Genomic DNA, 20,600 nt, shown 5'->3' on the forward strand with positions numbered 1-20,600 from the left:
AACTTTTTATTGTAAGGTAAGGGCTCACTAAGTTTTCCTGGATGGTATTGAACTCTTGATCCTCACATCTCAGTCTCCAGAGTAGCTGAGATATAGGCCTGTACCACCAAGCCTGTGACCTTTAGTCCTAGTGAAACAAGCAAAGGGCTTACCCTGTTTGTATTTTGTGTTATATCGTAGTTTACAGGACATCTGGCTAGGCTGCATGAGAGAACAAATGGTACACTTCCAAGAGAGTTTAAAGGAAGTTGGTCAAAGTTGAGAAGTTGTAGAGGTGAAAGGGCTTGCTGAGGGAAAGGAAGTGCAGTGCTGAACCAGGTCTTGTGTAAAAGATAAAAATGAGAACACAATCTTTCCACAGGAAACAGCTGGGTAAGAGTGGCCTAAGGATCCCTGGACAGGTGTAAGACCGACGGCACAGACAACAAGACCTTGGGGAGCACAGTTAATTGTTCTGAGCAACCCAGAAGTGCACATGTACTCAAAGACATGTAATGAAACTGAAAACACCAAAGAACCTCTTGTTATTAAGGTGTCCCTCCCTGGGTTCGAAGACTTGCCTTAGAGGAAACACTGATCAAACCCGAAGTGCTTGAGCCTGCTAGGACAACCATTGGTCGCAGCGCCTCAACCCCGAAACTACAACTACCATTATGCATCGCGCAGTGTGAGCTTAAACCCAGGATACACTACAATCCCCAGAATGCTTTGGGAGGGGGCGGGTGCCGGGGCACGGCGAGGCTACGTCTGCGTCAAGAGTCGTTAAATTTGAAACTTGGCGGCCCGGGCGTGATGGGGCGTGAGGTAGCTACTTTGAGAAGAAATCGGGTACCTGATTTAGTTTAGCTGCACGGGGTGACAGTGTTCGCAGGTCCAGAGTCAGCTGAAGGTTGAGGGAAGCTCAGACAGTTGGCACTCGGAGGAAGAAGGTCTGCAGACGGGCGAGAGCAAAAACTGGGAATGCAGGATGGCGGCGGCGAGGTAAGGGCCGTAGCCAAGCTGTTGCAGCTGGGTGCTCGGGTGGCGAGGAGGATCGCGGGGGTCGGCAAAGAGCGGGTCCTCCCAAACCCCCTTCCCAACGGCGTGGAGTCCTGCATCTAGCCAAGGGGCAAAACTGGGAGAGTCTTGTGATCAGGGTCTCAAACTCACCTCTGCCGTTTATATTTGACCTTGAACATGTTTATATGGGGAGAAGGGTGACACAGATATTAATACTGTTTTATGGAGTTCTGGGAGAATTCAAGTTATTTGTAAAGTACTTGGTTTCAACTAATAGGTGTTCTCATTTTGCTAGTAGCATATGAATCTAAAGAGCAGAACACTTGCAGCTTTTCCTCATCTATAAAATATAGAGCAGTTTTTCTAGGTTAGAATTTAATATGCATTTTAATTGTGGAACTCATAATAACTGGGTCATTGCCCTGTCATAAGCTGTCATTCATGGAACAGAATTTATTGACTACCATTTGAACACTGAAGGCGAACAGTAAAAGACACAAAATCCCTCCTTTGTGAAGCTCAAGTTCTGGGGAGGAATGAATCGGGGTGTGTGTGTATGTGTGTAAAACAATAAGACACATTTAAAATCAGAATCAGTATTAAAAGTATAAAGCAAGAGATGACAGGCAGCACTGGAGGTGGAATTTGTGCAGTTTCAGAAAGGTTTGGACTTGTAAGTCGGGTAGGCACTTGCTCAAGGGACATAAGGCCTTAGATTCATTACCTAGCAATGAGGTTTGGGGGTGGGGGGTAGAGGCAGGGGGAGATTTGAACAGAGTCCTCACTGATGAGATGGTATTTGGGTCAAAACTAGTCATGGACAGGTAAGATGACTCTGTGGACAGAGATGATTTTTACCAAGACCAAGGACCTGTTTGCTCATGCCCCATGGTGGATGGAGAGAACCAACTCCCCAAAGTTGTCCTCTGACTTACACACACACACACACACACACACACACACACACACACACACACACAGAGAGAGAGAGAGAGAGAGAGAGAGAGAGAGAGAGAGAGAATGAATACTTTTTTTTAAAAAAAGAGAAGAGCTAGTCATGTACATATTTAGAAACAGGAGTGGAGGCTTCTGTTGGTGTCTCATTGTCAAGTGAACCCATGCCTGACATAGAACTGCTAGCTTTTTTTTTTTTTTTTTTTTTTTTTTTTGCTAAAATTATGATGCTTTTAAAGATTATTTTTCCTGGCTTTAACTTATTTAAATAATATTGTTAACAACCCCCCTTGCCAAGTTCTGTCTTCTGTTGAGCATAAACTTGGAGAGCATGTGATAGGCTCAGAAGCTGAAGAGAATGATAATGCTCCCAATGTGCCAGCTGCTCCAACCCCAAAGATCACAGAAGTCACCTCTCTGAAGATGGCATCACAGTGTGGTGCTGTAACAGTGTTGGCGTTGGGTTTATTTCTGTTTCCTTCTCCATAGTGAAGCCATGTGCCTGGAGGGAGATGAGTGGGAACTGAGTAAAGAAAACGTGCAGCCCTTACGGCATGGCCGGGTCATGTCCACACTTCAGGGAGCTTTGGCACAGCAGGAATCAGCTGGCAACGCCGCTCTGCAGCAGCAGAAACGGTATGTAGCTTGTTAGTCCCAGGTGCGATAGGCGGTATGCAGATGAAGCTGCAGAAGGCCTTAAGGCAGCGAGTGGTTCTCAACCTTCCTAATGATGTGACCCTTTAATGTAGTTCCTCATGCTGTTGGTGTGCCTTCAACCGTAAAATACTTCGTTGCTACTTCATAACTGTAATTTTGCTACTGTCAGTGTGTCTGATATATAAGATGTCTGCTATGTGACCCTGTGAAAAGGTCCTTTGACTCCCAAAGGAGTTGCAACCCACAGGTTGAGAGCCACTGCCCTAAGGAATACTCTTCAGTGATAGTATGGGAATCTGTTCTCTCTGTTTTCTGATTGCAAGCTTTTCAGTTGCCTGAGATAGTATTTATTTCAGGCTAAATTGTAATGTGCAACCATACTTACTGAATTAGATCTTTGAAAACAGTGTTCTTATGATTTCGGTGTAGACAGTAGTAGTCTGTTTTTGTTTTTTGAGTCTGTCTCTTTCTATAACCCTAGCTGGCCTAGAACTCACTATGAAGTTCCAGGGTGGCCTTGAACTAACAGAGATCCTCCTGCCTTTGCTTCCTGAGTGCTGGGATGACACCATGTGCTATTGTGCCTTTATTTTGTTCTTGATGCTTGCTCTGGTGCCTGGAGCTTGATCCTGTACTGGATTCTCTACTTGTCTGACTCTCCTTGCTACCCGCTCCTGCCATGTTTCATCCCAGTCTCTGCCCTCAGTTTGCTTTTACTTTACCCTTGACATCTCTTGTCTTCTCAGTGTCTGCTACTGTAACGTGTAGACAGCTCTGGGAGTGTGGAAATGATGCTCATTTGACAGGAATCATACTTTAAAATGTGGTCTTTCAAGGGTGAAGGATATGCAGGACTACCTTGAGATGCTGGGCAGCTGCAGAGAGCCGTAGCACCCAGTTACCCCGAGTCTCTGAGGCTGAGCTGTGTTCAGTGTGTTGTGTTGCTAAGTTGTGGCGCCTGGCAGGATAGATGTAGTTAGTGATTATTCACCTAGGCTGATTTCAGTGATGACAGATTTATCTGGATGTAATTCTGTTGTCAGAGAACAAACCTCTTCTTTCCTACATGACCTTCCTTTTTCTATTTTTCCCGTTTTGGTTAACATTACAAAAACTCATCTGAATGACTCTTATTCATTGCTCTTTCATCTTCCCCTCTCCTTTTTTTTTTTTTTTTTTTAAATTACTTATTTTCCATTATATGTACATGTGTGAGTATGTGTGAGTACACGTTTGCAAAGAGGTCAGAAAGGGCTTTGATCCCCCAGAGCTGGAGTTAAAGGCTGATGTGAGCTGCCCAGCACAGTGTCCTCTGCAAGAACAGTGTGTTCTTGTAACCCTTGAGCCATCTCTCCAGCTCTCTCATGCTTTCAGGGATTGGCCCCAGGGCCTCCTGAATACTAAGCGTGCATTTACCATTGAGCTATCCCATAGTGCTGGGAATTTCTTTTGAGTATAATTTGGATATAGCACACTCAGATCTTTGAGTATGCTGTAAGACAATGCATCTCGTCATAAGCCCTTACTTTAGGAAGTTCCCTCTTTCTCCTCAGTCCTCCCCTCTCCATGAAAGCACCTGCTGACTAGATAGAATTCTGTCAAGATAAGGTTTTGGAGTTTTGTTGTTTGTTTGTGATAGGGGCTTGCTCTATAGTCTAGACTGGCCTCAACTTGTGAGTCACTTCCTGCAGTCCCAGGTGATGGACTTTTGGGGCACCAGTCTGTCACCATGACCAGCTTATTGTAGAGTATTCTGTAGGTAGAATCCCATGGCTCCTTCATTCAGTGAAGTGTGTTGAGTACTTCCCCTGTTGCATGTACCATGTGTCCTCTTCACAGCTGAGTGAGTACTCTTTGCCACTCACCAGTTTCCCTTCAGTCTTTTGTTCTTTGAAAATCAAGCCAGTGGATATTTGATAAGGCTTTTTGTGGATGTGATTCCCACTACCCCCTTGGAATGGACTTCCTGGGCCATAGAGTAGCTTAAATCCAGGACCATAAAGTCAGGTGATCTAGAAAAATCCCTCTTTTCTTTAATATATTATGATTGTTCCTAGTTCCTACCTCCATTTTAGCTTCTTAAAATGGTTACTATCTGTTCTCGGCAAGGGCCATGCCCGTTTTGTATTGTTGATTGTTTTTTTTTTCTCATGAGTATACTTGGCCATTTTTATTAGAGGTATAATTTTTTGTGTGTCAGAAATGTTTTTATTTATCTATTGTTTTTGGACAGGACTTCCCCAAGTATCCTAGGCTGCCCTTGAACTCACTGTGGTAGCCAGACTGGCATTGAACTTTCAGCCTCTCTTATGCAACAATTACAGACGTAAGACACTATTGGCTATTTTATTATTAATATTTTAAAGGGTTTTCTGTTTGTTTGTTGATTGGTTTTGTTTTTTTGAGACAGTTTTTTTTTTTTCTCTGTAGCCTTGGCTGTCCTGGAGCTTGCTCTGTAGACCAAGATGGTCTAAAACTCCCAAAGAAAAATAGGATTAAAGGCTTGTGCCTGTCACTACACCCACATTAAAGTTGTCTTTACAATACTTATTAGTTTATATTTTTATTACTCGACGTTTTCATGTTTCTATAATTTTCTTGGTAATTTTCGCGCCCTCCCCTTTACCCTCTTATTCCCCTCTGATTCCTGCCCAACTCCTCTTTATTCTCAAGAAGAACCATTCCTAGTTTCATGCCTTTTTTGTTTTGTTGGGTTGTCAAGTTTTGTGTGTGTGTGTGTGTGTGTGTGTGTGACCCACTGAGTTGAACTAGGGTTGCTTCCATGAACCATGAGGTACTCAGTCGTAAGTAACCAATAGTGACCAAAACCTGAAAAAAAATTCCCTTTCCAGCAACTGATAACTGCTGCAGGGGCGCAGCCTGTGAGCCCGTGAGCCCGTGAGCCCGTGAGCCCGTGAGCCCGTGAGCCTGCCCCCATCCGCAGTTGATCTTGGTTGACGGGTTTTGTTGTTGTTGTTTAGTATTTATTTATTGTATGTATTGTTTATTGTATTTATTGTGTGGAGGTCAGGGGATGACATGCAGGAATGTGGGTTCTGGGATCCCACTCATGTCCTCAGACCTGGCAGTGAGCACCCTTGCCCACTGAGCCTTCTCTTTGTCCGGTCTGTGCAGGTAACCACAGCTGCTGTGAATTGGTGGGGAATAGCCATGTTGTGTCCAGGAGACAGTGCTTTAGGATGCTTTCTCCGTTTATCTCTTCCCACATCCTCTGTGATGCTCCCTGAGCTTCAGAGGGGATAAAGATGTCCCACTTAGAGCTGTGCACTAACAGTTGCTTCTTCTCAGTGCTTTGACTGAGTCTCTGCCTTCTCTGTCCCCCACTACAAAAAGAAGCTTCTCTAACCAAAGCTGACATACATTCTCTCTTCTTACCTCCATGGGTACCTATATGCACATACCCACACAGCAAGCACTATTAAAAATAAATCCTACCCAAGTGGTGGTGCACACCTTTAGTCCCAGCACTGAGAAGGCAAAGACAGGCAGATTTCTGTGTTTTTTTTTTTGTTTTTGTTTTTTTTTGTTTTTGTTTTTGTTTTTTTTTTTAGGCCAGCCTGGTCTACAAAGAAAAACCCTGTCTCTAAAGCAAACAAAAATCTTTAAAATATGTATATAAACAAACCTAATAAGTAATATTATGATCCCCATTTTATAGGTGTCTCGCCACCTCTAGGCTAGCCCCAGTAGGCAGTCTTCCTTCCCTTCTCTGGTTTACCTGCCTCAAAGCCGCCTGTACCTTCTCAGCCATCTACCCCTTGTGGCTAGTTGTCACAAATTCCCTTAATCCAGTAAATCAAAACTCTAGAAGTTTATACTTTATCAGTCAGATTTATATACTAATAAATTCTCAATTCACAGGATGCCCACACAATAATTTCTGAGCCAATTGATAATGATACAAGCTGCCCACCTAGATTAGACAAGTTGTCCCAATTATTTTCTATGATATTCATAGCTACCTGTGGCTATTTAAAGCCACTTGGAACTTGGATCGTCTTCCCCCTCCTCCATCCTCCTTCCTTTCTTTCCCTGTCCCCTCTCTCTTTCCTCCTCCCCTAAACTTTTCAGTTCCTCCTTCACTTCCATTGCCCAATCACAAGCTCCTTGTATTAATATTTAAATTAATTGGGGGTGGGATTCTGTTACATTTAAGATTTATTTATTTATTTTTGGTTTTTTGAGACAGGGTTTCTAAGATTTATTTTTATTATTTAAAATTTATATGTGTATTTGGGTATGTGCATGTGGATGCATGTGCTTGCTAAGGCCAGAGGCCATCAGGTCCCTGTCACCTAGAGTTCTAGGTGATTGTGATCTACCCGATTCAGGTACTGAAAACTGAACTTGGTGGTTGGTTTGTTTGTTTGTTTGTTTGATTGATTGTTTTGAAAGATTTTATTTTTGGAAGGGTGGGATTGGAGAGATGGCTTAGTGGTTAAGAGGACTTACTGCATTTGCACTGAATTCAAATTTGGTTCCCAGCCACACATGGCGGCTCACAGCCAACTGTACTTCTCTCATGTTTCTTCCTGCCTCCTTGGGCACTGCATACATGAAGCACACATACATACATGTAAGCAGGCACTCATACGTAAATAAAGCTGTAGGTAGTTATGACAACCTGGTGTGGGTGCTTGGGATCAAACTTGGGTAGTCTGCAAGAGCAAGCAGAACAGACTTGGTCTCCAGTTGATAGGGTGTGGGAAGGATTAAGAGCTATGTCCTTGTTGGAGGAGTGTCACTGGGGGTGGCCTTTGAGGTCTCAAAAGCCCACACCAGGCCCATTGGCCCTGTCTGCCTGGCGCTTATAGATCAACACCACAAACTCTCAGTTATGCTCTAGCTGTACCTGCTGCCATGCTCCCTGCCATGGTGGTCATGGACTCTAACCATCTGAAACTGTTGGCCCCCAATAAACTCTTCTGTCAGTTGCCTTGGTCATGGTGTCTTATCATAGCAATAGAAAGTTACTGAGACAGCACTTTCAACTCTCTAGCCTAAACAGTATTCCATAATTGATTTGGTGTGATTTTTGCCCTTTTTTTTTTTTTTTAAAAAAAGCTTGCTTCTGAATCTACTAGGGTCTTGAGTACTGCACCACTGAGTTAAACGCCGTCTATTTCTATTTAACAAATTCTCAAACTCTAGTCTAGTTACTTAGATCACTGTGAACTCCTTGAGAAGTGAGTAGAAATGGAAAGGAGGCCTGTTTCCTGGGGCTGTGAACTGCTTGTGCTAACATACGATGTTTCAATTCCAGGGCATTTGAAGCTGAAATCCGCTTTTACTCTGGAAATGACCCTCTGGATGTTTGGGACAGGTGAGGATGTGTGGGACAGGTGAGGATGTGTGGGACAGGTGAGGATGTGTGGGACAGGTGAGGATGTGTGGGACAGGTGAGGATGTTGGGACAGGTGAGGATGTTTGTATGGAAAGAACAACAGAGACATTCACAGATGACTGTTGTGGCTTCATTTCTCAGTTAGAGGGATATGGTGTGGTGGATGGAGCAGACAGTGCTGTTTGGCAGAAAATTCCAGAGCAGCCTCGGTAGTTTTCTAAGGTTTGTTGTGCAGGGCTGTGTATAGATCCCAGAACTTTACATATGCTAAGGAAGGGCTGTATAATAGTTAAACTACAGTTTCCCTGAGGTGTTTAAGGCTGGAGCATGACACAACATGAAGGCTTGTTACTCTTTCCTCCCCCCACCCCCCCAGACAGGGTTTCTCTGTGTAGCCCTGGCTGTCCTGGAACTCACTCTGTAGACCAGGCTGGCCTCGAACTCAGAAATCCGCCTGCCTCTGCCTCCCAAGTGCTGGGACTAAAGGTGTGCACCACCACTGCCCGGCCTCAGTGTTACTCTCTTTCCTTAGAGTGTTTGTTACAAGTGCTTCAAGAAAGCTTGAGAAATAGAGGCTTGGCACATGTCATTGAGAACTTCTAAAGAAACCTACTTTGAATAAGTTAAATATTTCTGCCTAAAAATCCAGAGTAGAGGGGGCTAGAGAGCTGGCTCAGTAGTTAAGAGCACTGACTGTTCTAAGATTCTAAGTTAATTCCCAGCACTCACATGGTGGCTCACAACCATCTGTAACAGGATCTGATGCCCTCTTCTGGTGTCTCTGAAGAAAGCAACAGCGTACTCATATACATAAAATAAATGAATAAATCTTAGTAAAGAAGTCCAGAATAGAAGGCTTGAACAATTGCTTATCTGTTAAAGGCACTGGCTGTTCTTCCAGAGGATTGGGTTGTGTTCCCAGCTCTCATATGGCAGCTTACAACCCTATGCAACTCCATCCTAAGGGATCTGATGCCCTCTTCTGGCCTCTAATGGCACTGCACACATGCAGTATATAGACACACACACAAATAAATAAGTAAATCTAGAATAGGTTGGGTGTGCTGGGACATCCTTTAATCTACGCATTCAGGAGGAGAGGCAGGTGGATCCCTTTGAGTCAAGTTCATCCTGGTCCACATAGTTGAATACAGGCCAGCCAGGGCTAGAGAGTGAGACTCAAAAGCAAAAGCAAAAACCATTCAGAATGAGCCTTAGAACCAAAGCAAAAGTATTCATCAATGCAAAACTGTTCTTTTCCTTCTCTCATTCAGATATATTAATTGGACAGAACAGAACTACCCTCAAGGGGGGAAGGAGAGTAACATGTCGATGTTGCTAGAGAGAGCCATAGAAGCACTCCAGGGGGAGAGGCGCTATTATAGTGACCCCCGGTTCCTCAGTCTCTGGATCAAATTGGTGAGTGTCATCTGAACTCAGAATATTAAACTGATAGTTTTCCTGTAGAGGTATCTAATTAAAAAACGGCAAAAGTGAACTCAATTAGCTGCTAATGATTAATAAGTATTTGGATCTATTGAGTTGCTTTGACTTAAAGGTTTAAATATAACATTGTTGCAGGATATTTATTTTGATCACACTGTAAACCCTGAGATTGTGTTATTTACTGGAAAAACTTGTTTCTAGTTCTGTGGCTCAGCCCTGGCACACACTAATCCAAGAATGTTGTTGGATATTTGATTGCACTGTGAGATTGTACTGGAAAAGCCTGTTTCTAGTTGTGGTGTGGCTTAACCCTAGCACATACCTTTAATCCGAGAACTTTCTGTTTATTGTAAACAGGATTAAATACAGTCAACATAGGTCAAGAGGAGGAGCAACAGTTGACAAGGAGTGAACACAAGAATGACAGAGAGTAGGAGGGACCATCCTGGGCTACATAGGAAAGCTAAAATAATACTGCTAAAATCAAGTATAAGAAGTCATGTGATTTTTATTTCTGTGGGATGTTGGCAGGTTTTGGCATTCTAGTGACAAGTTAGAATTCACCTGAGAGATCCTAGTTACAAGACTGTATTTATAGCAAGGGATTGTTCTCAGAGAACATTAAATTGATTTGTTAGCTCAGAAGCTGTGCTCCCTGCTGGTTTATCAAGATTTTTGTCCTTCATTTTATCTCATGTAATATTTATATGTATGTGCATGTACATGTACTCATGTGTGTGCGTACACACACACACACACATACACCCCACATGTACATGTGGAAGCCAGACATCAGTACTGAGTTTTTCCTTATTCTTTTTGAGACAGAGTATCTCACTCACCCTGGAGCTCACCATTTTGGCCAGGCTGGCCATCCAGTGAACTATAGGGATCTGCCTTCCTCTGCCTCCCCAGTGATGGGATTATACATTCATGTTGCCACAACTAGCTTTTCAGTGTGGGTGCTGTGAATCCAGATTCTGGTCCTGGTGCTTGTGTGGTGAGCATCTCACCAGCTGAACTGTCCATTCACGAGAACATTGAGACATTAGATAAATAAACTTGTCCAGCTAGTTTATTCATGGAACTGATGACTATTTAATTGGAGTTATTAAAAATAACAATTACAGGGGTTGGAAAGATGGCTCAAGAGTTAGAGAGTTCTTGCTTTTCTCCCAGAGGACCCCATATTGGTTCCCACCAGTTAAATCAGGAGACTCACAAATGCCTGTAACTCCAGCTCAAGGGATTCAGCACTTCTGGTCTCTGAGGGCACCTGTACTCATGTGCACATACGCCCACTGCCCACCCCCTGAATTAATAATTTCTCGTAAATCGGTGGGAATAATTTCTTTGTTAGTTATGTTGTCGTGGTGTTAGTGAAAGGGAATAATGATGTTTGTGGTGGAAGCGTGGTGCAGGGCTAGCCGGCAGAGCTCAGCTAGAGCACGTGTCTTGCTTGCGTGCGTGAAAGCCTGCCTTCTGTCCCTAGCACAGAAAAAGAAAAAGGTGTAATCTAAGTTTACAGAACTTCTCTGCAGATTGTTAACAATACTACAAAAATTAAGAATGAACATTTAGAAACTTGAATAACCATTTGAGCTGGGTTTGGTGATGCATTTAATCTATATTTGAGAGACTGCTTCTATTTTTTTTTACAAGATTTTATTCATTTTTATTTTATATGAGTGTTTTCCTGCATGTATTTAAGTGTGCATGTATGTTCAATGCCCTTGAAGGGCATTGGATCCCCTTGGAACTAGAGTTCCAGATGTTTGTGAGCCTCCGTGTTGGTGCTGTGAACTGAACCTGGATCCTCTGCCAGAGCAGATCTCCTTAACTGCTGACCCAGCTCTCCAGCCAACTTCTGTGATTAGTGAGTAGAATACTGTAAACCACTAACTATACTAACAGACTTGTTATGTGATCCAACTGCTTAGGAGACTGAGGCAGGAGGATCACAGGGCAAAACCTGCCTGAACTGTGCAGTATACTCAAAGCCAGTCCAAGGAAATCAGTAAGACCCTGTCTCAAAGTATAAAAAGTGAGAGAGGGCTCAGGATGCACCTGGGTAGAGCACTTGGTAGTGGTGCTTTACCACTGAGTTCAGTGCCAGGATGAAATCCCAGTAGTGTGGAAAAATATCAGTCCACAATGAAGTGGAAGCTTTCACACACACACACAGATTATCCTCACAGATAGTCTGAAGGTATAGTCTAAACAGCCATCACAATCAAATGCTCAGCTGTGAAATTATTAGTAGTCACTGAAATATGTACATGGAGCGACAGAGCACATATTAAATGACTGACTTTTTTTCTTTCTTTGAGAGGGTGGTCAAAGATGTGACAGGGAGTCTTCACACTATATCTTTTTTTTTTTCTTTATGAAAAGATTTTTTTTCTAGTCAGAATTGTTTTATAAATGATTCCTATAACCTAGCTAAGAAAAAAATTATTACTAGAAAATCAGTATTTTCAGTTAAAGAGGTAAAACTAGTTTGACTATTTAGAAGTTGCCAAAAATGTTAACTTTTGAATCTATTCATCTAGCCATGTTGTCTTTTTATTTATGTTATGTCTTAAATGTTCTAATTCTACTCTGAGTAATTTGACCTTTTCTGACTATGTCATATGCAAGAGCAAAGGTCAATCAGAAAGCCACATATATTAAACTTTTTAAGCCTTATCTGTGTAGTGAGAACCGAAGACTAGATCCTAAACTGACATTACACTCAAGTAAGTTTCCTAAAGCACTATCATGAGAAAACACCAATCTAGGTAGGGAAAACAAAACAAAACAGTGTTTACTGATTAAGCAAACCTAAACTATGAAGTAATAATGATTTTTGTTAAAAATAAATAAATAGAAGCTAGACAGAGTAGCACAAGTCTGTGGTCACAGTACTTCAAAATTAGAAACAATAAGATCCTCCAAAGTTTGAGGCTAGCCTGGTCTAATAGGGAATTCCAAGTCAGCCAGAACTATGTGGCAAAACCCTGTCTCCAAAAGCCAGAATAAAATAAGATTAAAGGTTTTTAGATGGCATGTTTGATTTCATTTTTTCCAGACTAGTCATATAAAACCCTGGTGAGAGCCAGCCGGTGGTGGCGCACGCCTTTAATCCCAGCACTTGGGAGGCAGAGGCAGGCGGATTTCAGCCTGGTCTACAGAGTGAGTTCCAGGACAGCCAGGGCTACACAGAGAAACCCTGTCTCGAAAAACCAAACCAAACCAAAACAAAACAAAAAACAAACAAAAAACCAAAAACCCTGGTTAGAGGCAGGGGTAATTTGTAGGTGACAATGCTTTCTACCTTTGTGGAGACTGTTTTATTAGAGAAGATGGGCTTGAAGCCATTGAGTGTGATTGTAGCATAGCCCTATTCAGAGAAGGCTGCATATGTCAAATTGTTACAGGGAAGGTATAGGAATATATTAAGGGTCTGATCTCATGTTGCTGAGTAGGATCAGATAAACATGAGAGCAAAGTATGACTTTGCATTATACATTATACATTTACATTGTACATATACATTATACATTGTACATTATAGCATTTTAAATTTATATAATCCTCTTAGAAAGAAATTTACTATTTTAGCATAATTTGATCTCTAGGGGTTTGCTTATTTCCAGTGTGTTACTGTGTATTTCTACCTGTGCAAGCCACTGCCCCAGTCTGCTTCAGTTACATTTAAATGGATGCATAACATTATGTGTAGTTGACATTCTCTAATTTGTTAACCAATTTTTCTGTATTTAAACAACTTCTAATTTTGCCCAATTATAAATCATTTGTTAAGACATCTCTTCATATGTTTTACATTTGTTCCTTAAACTCCTAGAAGGCTGGAAGGGTGGCTTGGTTGGTAAGGTGCTTGCTGTAGAAGCAGAAGGACCTGGGTCCTGACCCCCAGCACCAATGCTGTAGTCCCAGTGCGGCGAGTTCCTGGAGTTGATGGCCAACTGATCTTGCAGAATTAGTGAGTCCAGGCTCAGTGAGAGACCTTGTTTCAAAAAATATGATAGTTATGGAAAAAGAGGGATCTCTGGCCATAGTTTGCACCTATACACACTGGTACACTAGCATACACACAACTCACCCAGAGAAAGCGGGGGGGGGGGGGAACAGACAGACAGACAGACAAAAAAATAATTGCAATCAGAATAGCATGGAAAAATGCTGCATGTTGTAATTGCTGTGGCTACTTGGGCTGTCAGGTTTGTGCAGTAGCTGAATATATCTGTACTCATACCTACTTTTAATTGTGATAATATTGGGTGCTTTTGGGGACTTTTCCCTTTGAAAAGTCCTGACTCTACTAGGCGAGTCCAGATTAAAAGCTAGTAGTACTTGTCCTTCTGTTCCGTAGGTGGTGATCCCCAAAGTTAACTTTCCTGCAGTGTCTGCTTTCAACAAGATCTGACTCTGCACAGAGTTTTGTAATGCTCTGACAGTGCAGGATTGCACTCTGATGTCGGTGATTTTCTAATAGTTCTGTGGAGTGAGTGGTTGAATTGTACTGTATGATATGAGTCATAATAACACAAATATGGAAGCTTACTGTTTATTCTGAGTGCACATGTGCTACTTATTCTAACCATTGACTTATGTGTTGAGTGACATTGGATTATTGCTCAATAAAAATTTGAGGCCAGGTCCAGTGGCTCTGTCTGTAGTACGAGCACCTGAGAGGCAAAAGCAAGAGGATTGATTATCACATATTCAAGGCCATCCTATTCTATATAATGAGTCCAGGTCAACCTGGACTATGAGTAAGACCATACCTCCATAAACAAACACACACACTTTATATAAAAGAAAAATACAGTGAAATAAAATTTTCTTATGGCCAAGAAATGTAGAAATATGTCAAACATGGAATTTTTCTTCTCTTTCTTTCTCTCTCTCTCTCTCTCTCTCTCTCTCTCTCTCTTTCTTTCTTTCTTTCTTTTTGCTTTAAAAATTTCTACACTAGCTAGGTAGTGGTGGCATATCCCAGCACTCAGTAGGTCAGAGACAGGTGAATCACCAAGGTCAAGGCCAGCCTGTGTCTACAGAATGAGTTCTAGGATAGCCAGGGCTACATAGAGAAACCCTCAAAACAAAACAACAACACAAATTCTACACTATACCTGATCTTACCAAGTTTCTTAAATACAAACAGACTTAACCAAATCTTGTCTTTGCTTTTAACTCTCTTACTATCAGACAGAAACAAAATCAGTTAGTTTGACATTTAAGACCTGTGATAGCGTTTTCCTCTGGATTCCCCACTGCCCTGCCTTGATAGATTTTGTCTTTGTCTTCACTTATGCCAGACATAGGGAGAATACTCTTCCCATTCTGTATCTGATGAGAGTCCAGTTCCTGTCCAGTCCAATCATGTGTCACCTCCTGTTTGAAGCCTTCTATTCCCTTGCCTACTTGTGAGGTGATCGATTCCTCTTGTGTCTTTCTTGAGTCTTTATCCCAAGTGTATTTTATACGTATTCTTCAACACTGGGACTGCATGTAGCTTCCCCAGTGGTTGTTTAATCACATAACAGGCATTTGATAAGTGAAAGGAAATTGGTTAACTGGTACTGTTTTTAATGTATTGCAGGGGCATTTGTGCAATGAGCCTTTGGATATGTACAGCTATTTACAAAGCCAAGGAATTGGAGTGTCCCTTGCCCAGTTCTATATTTCATGGGCTGAAGAATACGAAGCTAGAGAAAACTTCAAGAAAGCGGACATGGTATTTCAGGAAGGGATTGAACGCAAGGCTGAGCCCCTGGACAGACTGCAGTCCCAGCACAGGTAATCTGCTTCTCCAGAGCCTGTTCTAATGCTTATTTAAATATCCAAAGAATGCTTGGTTGTATTAAATTTATCTAATTGCTGTTTGCCTTTATAAACCTTTTTGTCTTACTGTAAAATGCACTTAGGTGTGCTTACTTGTTTTTAACCATTCTCAAGGGTGAGATGATTCCACTCCCTGTACAAGAACCGGATCATGCTGTTCTTTATAGTTAACACCTGTTCTTTCCCTGACCTTCACAAACCCACCTGTCCTTCAGGTCTGTAGTTTTACTTTTCCCAGGATGTCACAGAATAGCCAGTATGTAACTTGTTGAGTTTAGTTCCTTTAACTAATTGTGCTAAGAATTCTTAGGAGTGAGGCATGGTGGTGCACACCTTTAATCCTAGCACTTGGGAGGCAGAGGCAAGTTCATTTGTGAGTTTGTGGCCAGCCTGGTCTACACCCTAATCTCAAAACAAACAAAAGAAACAAAAAGAATTCCTTATACGTTCTAAATACAAGCCTTTTGTAACATATATATGATTTGTAAGTCTATTTCTCCCGGATTAAGTAGTTTGTTTTAAATTATAGCATTGGGAGATGGAACCCCAGAATAATGGCCTCGTTCATTATTCTTTTAACTATGTTACAGAATGAAAATTTTCAATTGTGAAAAGCTCTATTGTATGAATTAAGCTTTTTTTTTGTTTGTTTCTGTCTAGTCTACTATAGTCCCTAGTACCAACATGGTGCCTTTATTCTAGAGGATCAGAGGATCTGAGGCCTTCTTCTGGCCTTCACAGCACCAGGCACACACATGGTACACAGAAATACATGCAGGCAAGACGTATAAAAATTAAAAAAGAATTATTTTTATCTGATGAGTCATAGTTATAATAGTTATTTTAAAATCTCATCAATGGATAATCTTTATATTGGTGTTTGTTTTTTTTCTTTCCTTTGAGAATTAGTCGCTTTTTTTTTTTTAAATATGTCAAGGGATTATGAATTACATGCAGGACATTCATTCTGATAGTGTGCTAAATCATTGTCTCTGGAGAGTGAGTAATGTTGTCTCGGTAAACTGAATTCCAGATGTCTTAAATTCTTTTTCACCTTAAGGCAATGGTTGATCTATTGTTGGTTGAGCATTAAGGCCTTTGGGATGCTGTTTTCATTTGTCTCCTACATGTACTGCTCAATTTGTGGAGACTTGGGCAGAGGATTATGTCATAGTTCAGTTCTCAAAGCCTTTCTATATACATAGCTCAGTAGTGAGCTGAGAGGAGGAGTTAAGGGTTCCTAGTCTTCAGCATATGGCACTCCAATATTCTTCTAATAGTTATGGCTCTCAGAATCCCCTATTCCCACTCCGTTGGCCAGAAAGATAGAGTTTCTCAAGGAGTTGAAGGTTTCCCAAATTCCCATTGAAGTAGGTCAAAACCATAGGAGAAGACAGGACTCGGAGGATGTGCGGTCTACTCCTGCAGCTCACTTGCTTTTGCTGACCTTTCCGAGTCATGGCTTTCTCTTTTTATGTGTTTAGAGTTTTAAATTTAAGTGGTGGAACAGAGAGAGACGGATCTGAGTGTGATGTGCCCTGTTTGGCACCTACAAGCTACTCTTTGTTTTTCCAAAACTTTAAAATTGTAGCAACAGTGACATAGAAGTTTAGTTTTCAGGTTCCTGCCAGCTATGCTAAGGTAAAATGTCATGTTGATGTAAACTCATTTCATTTGGGTAAGAAATAAACTGTGTTGGGGGAGGGGTAGATAATGCAGGATTCTAACAGTTGGTAACCCTGTGTATTGGGTAGATACAGCAGGAGTCTGATAGTCGGTTGGCCTGGGTGAAGGATATTTGGGGACTCATTTACTTCTAACACAACTCTGCAAATTTTATTTTCAGATGTATAATAAAAAATTGCTGAAAAACTGAATTTCATCAAGTTTCTAGTCTTAGCTGGTCCTCAGATCAACCTGGGGATGATTTTTAGATTATCTTCAATTGGTCACTTGTAAATTTTAAGGGACTCTAAGTCATCCTAGCCAGGGTGTCCTTATGTCATAAGCTTGCCTCCTGATTCCTAGAGAAATAAGTTTCCTTGGAATAGTTTTCTATCTCTCCCCCTCTGGTTTGTTCTTATTGTTAGCATTAACAAATTAGAAATGTAAAGTCTGGTGAGAACTGGTCATTTCTATCAAAGCTGACTGTCCTGTCTACTTTAGACAGTTCCAGGCTCGAGTGTCCCGACAAGCTCTCTTGGCTCTTGGGAATGAAGAGGAAGAGGTCTTGGGGTCTTCTGAACCACAAAGAAGCACACTGGCTGAGCTGAAGAGCAGAGGGAAGAAGATGGCCAGAGCGCCCATCAGCCGAGTTGGAGGTGCTCTAAAGGGTGGGTGAGCTTGTTAAATGTTATTTTGGAGAGTCTGTAGTCTCTTGTGGTGGCAAATGATGTAAGAAGGCAGCACATAAACACACGTAAATGCATGTGTGGATGCTGTCCTAGCTTCCTGAATACTAGGTAGCAAAGAGAAAGAGAGCTAATATCACAGGGTGGGGGAAAGCCAAACGTACAGTCTTTATGTTGTGACTGTGAGGCTGATACTTGAGATGTGATATTTTCAAATGTAGTTGTATGTGTAATAATATAGTAGGTATTGTCAAAATAAAGCTTGCGTAGACTAATTCCTTAGTGGATTTAGGGAATACCATGTTTAGCTGATTAGCACCAGAAATGGATGCTCTTTTGTGCACCAAAGATAGGCAACAATACATTTTTTCTTTTATTGAGTCAGGGTTTCTTATAGTTCAAGTTGGCTTCAAACTTGCTTCATGTTAGAGTCTGGCCTTGAACTCCTGATTCTCCTGCTTCTGAATCCAAGTGCTAGGATTATAGGCAGTACCCCACACCTGGCATAAACTTTTCTCCCTCTTTTTAATTAGCAGTGACTATTTTTCAAAACTGTTAATAGGGTCATAGCAAAATTGTCTAGAAAGTATGGAGAAAAATAAGCTTTTGTTACTTGAATTTATAACAATCAGACATGTTAACCTGACTGGTTTCCCTTATCCCTTTCCTGGTTTCATTTTAGCAGCAATCAAAATGTGGATTGGAGAGCCTAGAATTAGGGCAGAGGGAGTGTGTACTATCAGAGGCTTTTCCATGATGACATCATGGTAAAGCTTAAAACAATTGTCTCACAGTAGAAGGTTCCCCTAGTAAGTGGGCTAGTTCTGTAGTTTTGGTTCTAGTACATTTCTATTATTTCAATTAAGATAACATAGAAAACTGAAAAATACTTAGGTTAGTTTCTGATAAAACTAGGCAGTATACTGGGTGTGGTGGTACATGCTGTTGATCCAGAACTCAGGAGGCAGAAGCAGGGGGATCTCTTAAGTTCCAGGCTAGTCTGGTCTATAGAGTAAGTTCCAGGACAGCCATGGTCACATGGAGAAATCCTGTCTCAAAAACAAAAACACCTGAAACTAACCAACCAAACGACATAACATTAGGCAGTGTTACAATGATGACTGGAAAAGGTTGTAAGACTTTTTAAGTTATGAGTCAAGAGAGGATATGGGTCATGTATAGGACCTGAGTTCTGTTCTGTTATCAGGCAGATCACAGCTGTATGTAACTCCAGCTGCGGGGGGGGGGGGGGGGGGGGGGGAAGACACACACCTCTGACCTCTATCGACACCTGCTCTCATAGGCATATACTCATATGCAGAAACACCCTTAGACATAATCAGAAATAGTAAAGATAAATCTTAAAGAAAAGACTGAAGTGTTAGGATAAAGGGAAAAGTAAAGAGAAAATGTAAACTGTGTAAAAACGTTACTAGTTGAAGCATTGAGAATTTATTACTGTTTATTATTAAGATTGACTTATTTTTAATGATTAGTATGTTTGTGGATCTATGTATGGGTGTGTGCATGTGAGTGCAGGTGCCCTTGGAGGTCAGGGAGGGTTTCTGGAATTTCAGGTGTTTTGAGCCACCCCATGTGGGTGCTTGGAACTCAGCTCAGGTCTTGGGCAAGAACGGTATGTGCTCCTAGCTGCTGAGCCGTCTCTTCACCTTAGGGTTTAAAAAAACAAACAAACTTTTAAATCTCATTTTGAGGAAGTGTCCCTCTTAATTTGGAGCAGAACGTGTGTATCTTATATGGCATCTAAGTTAATAATTAAGGCTTTTACATGACATTGTCATTGTCACCTTTCTCTCCTAGCTCCAGGTCAGAGCAGAGGATTCCTAAATACAGTTCCTCAGCCAGTGCACAATAATCGCAGGATCACTGTTTTTGATGAAAATGCTGATAGTGCATCTAGACTGGAGTTCTCTAAGCCTGTAGCCCAGCCATGGATGGCGCCCCCTATGCCTAGGGCCAAAGAGAACGAGCTTCAGCCAGGCCCGTGGAACACAGACAGGCCCGTGGAACGTAGGGTAAGGACTCATGGTGTTTGCCAATCTAGGGAAGACTTGATTGGTCTCTTGGTTTGCTCTTGTTTGAGTTAGCTTAGCCTAACCTTGAACTTGCTGTGAAGCCGAGGCTGGCCTTAAACTCTCCATGCTCCTGCCTTAGCTTTCCATGTGCTAGTATTATACTTGTGTACCATCCTGCCTGTCTGTGCTCATTTTAATTTTTCTTCATTCTTAGCCTCATGGCAATCCAGCCTCTGTGATGTCTGTACCCAGTGTGCTTCCCAACTTTACTCCGTATGTGGAAGAGAGCGCCCAGCAGACAGTAATGTGAGTGCTTCCACATCATATGCAGAGGGATTGCTAAGGATGGGCAAAGTACCTGAGAGTCCCAGTGCATCTCGTGGTGTGACTGATGGCAGATAAATAAGCCTGTGTCTCATTTGTCATTGTTGTCTGTGCTAGTGAATTTAATGATCGGGATTATGGTCCTCTTACTGTAGCAGAAATAGCTGCTGTGATACACATGAGAGGCACTGTTTTGTTACTGGCAATAATCAGATAGTGGAGTTTTCGTCTTAACCTGTTTTTCTCTTCTGGGTGTCTCTTTTTCTCCTTCATAATCCTTAACACTTAAAAAATTTTTTTCTAGATTAAATAATGTGTATGAGCGTTTTGCCTTCATGTATGCATGTATGTACTCCACATGCATGTCTGGTGTCCACAGAGGTCAGAAGAGAGCATTGAATTCTCTGAGACTGGAGTTACAAACAGTTGTGAGCTACCATATGGGTGCTGGAAATACAGTGAGGGCCTCTGAAAGTACAAGAGCTCTTAACTGCAGAACCAGTTCTTCAGCCCCTAGTATTTTTGCTATAAATTAGGCAAAATAAATAGATAAATAATTATCCCAAACTTTAATTGTGTGTCCTAATTCTAGGTTCAATTCTGTTTCAATATAAGAAT

At 41.7% G+C, this 20,600-nt stretch overlaps 1 protein-coding gene across 2 annotated transcripts in view; it reads left to right on the forward strand.

Moving 5' to 3' along the window:
• The first annotated feature begins 714 nt into the window (after positions 1-714).
• The window catches only part of Bub1b (BUB1 mitotic checkpoint serine/threonine kinase B), a 53,904-nt gene continuing 34,018 nt past the window's right edge, over positions 715-20,600 (forward strand). Inside the window, exons 1-8 of one of the 2 annotated variants that reach the window (XM_034495327.2) lie at positions 715-981; positions 2,443-2,589; positions 7,895-7,954; positions 9,250-9,394; positions 15,030-15,226; positions 17,438-17,604; positions 19,444-19,658; positions 19,873-19,964. In XM_034495327.2, coding sequence (XP_034351218.1) covers positions 968-981; positions 2,443-2,589; positions 7,895-7,954; positions 9,250-9,394; positions 15,030-15,226; positions 17,438-17,604; positions 19,444-19,658; positions 19,873-19,964 — 1,037 coding nt within the window. In that variant the 5' untranslated portion in view covers positions 715-967. The remainder of the gene's footprint in view (positions 982-2,442; positions 2,590-7,894; positions 7,955-9,249; positions 9,395-15,029; positions 15,227-17,437; positions 17,605-19,443; positions 19,659-19,872; positions 19,965-20,600) is intronic. The other variant, XM_076929482.1, reaches the window with a different exon arrangement.

The sequence above is a fragment of the Arvicanthis niloticus genome, chromosome 2 (assembly GCF_011762505.2).
Source record: "Arvicanthis niloticus isolate mArvNil1 chromosome 2, mArvNil1.pat.X, whole genome shotgun sequence".
Taxonomy (NCBI): domain Eukaryota; kingdom Metazoa; phylum Chordata; class Mammalia; order Rodentia; family Muridae; genus Arvicanthis; species Arvicanthis niloticus.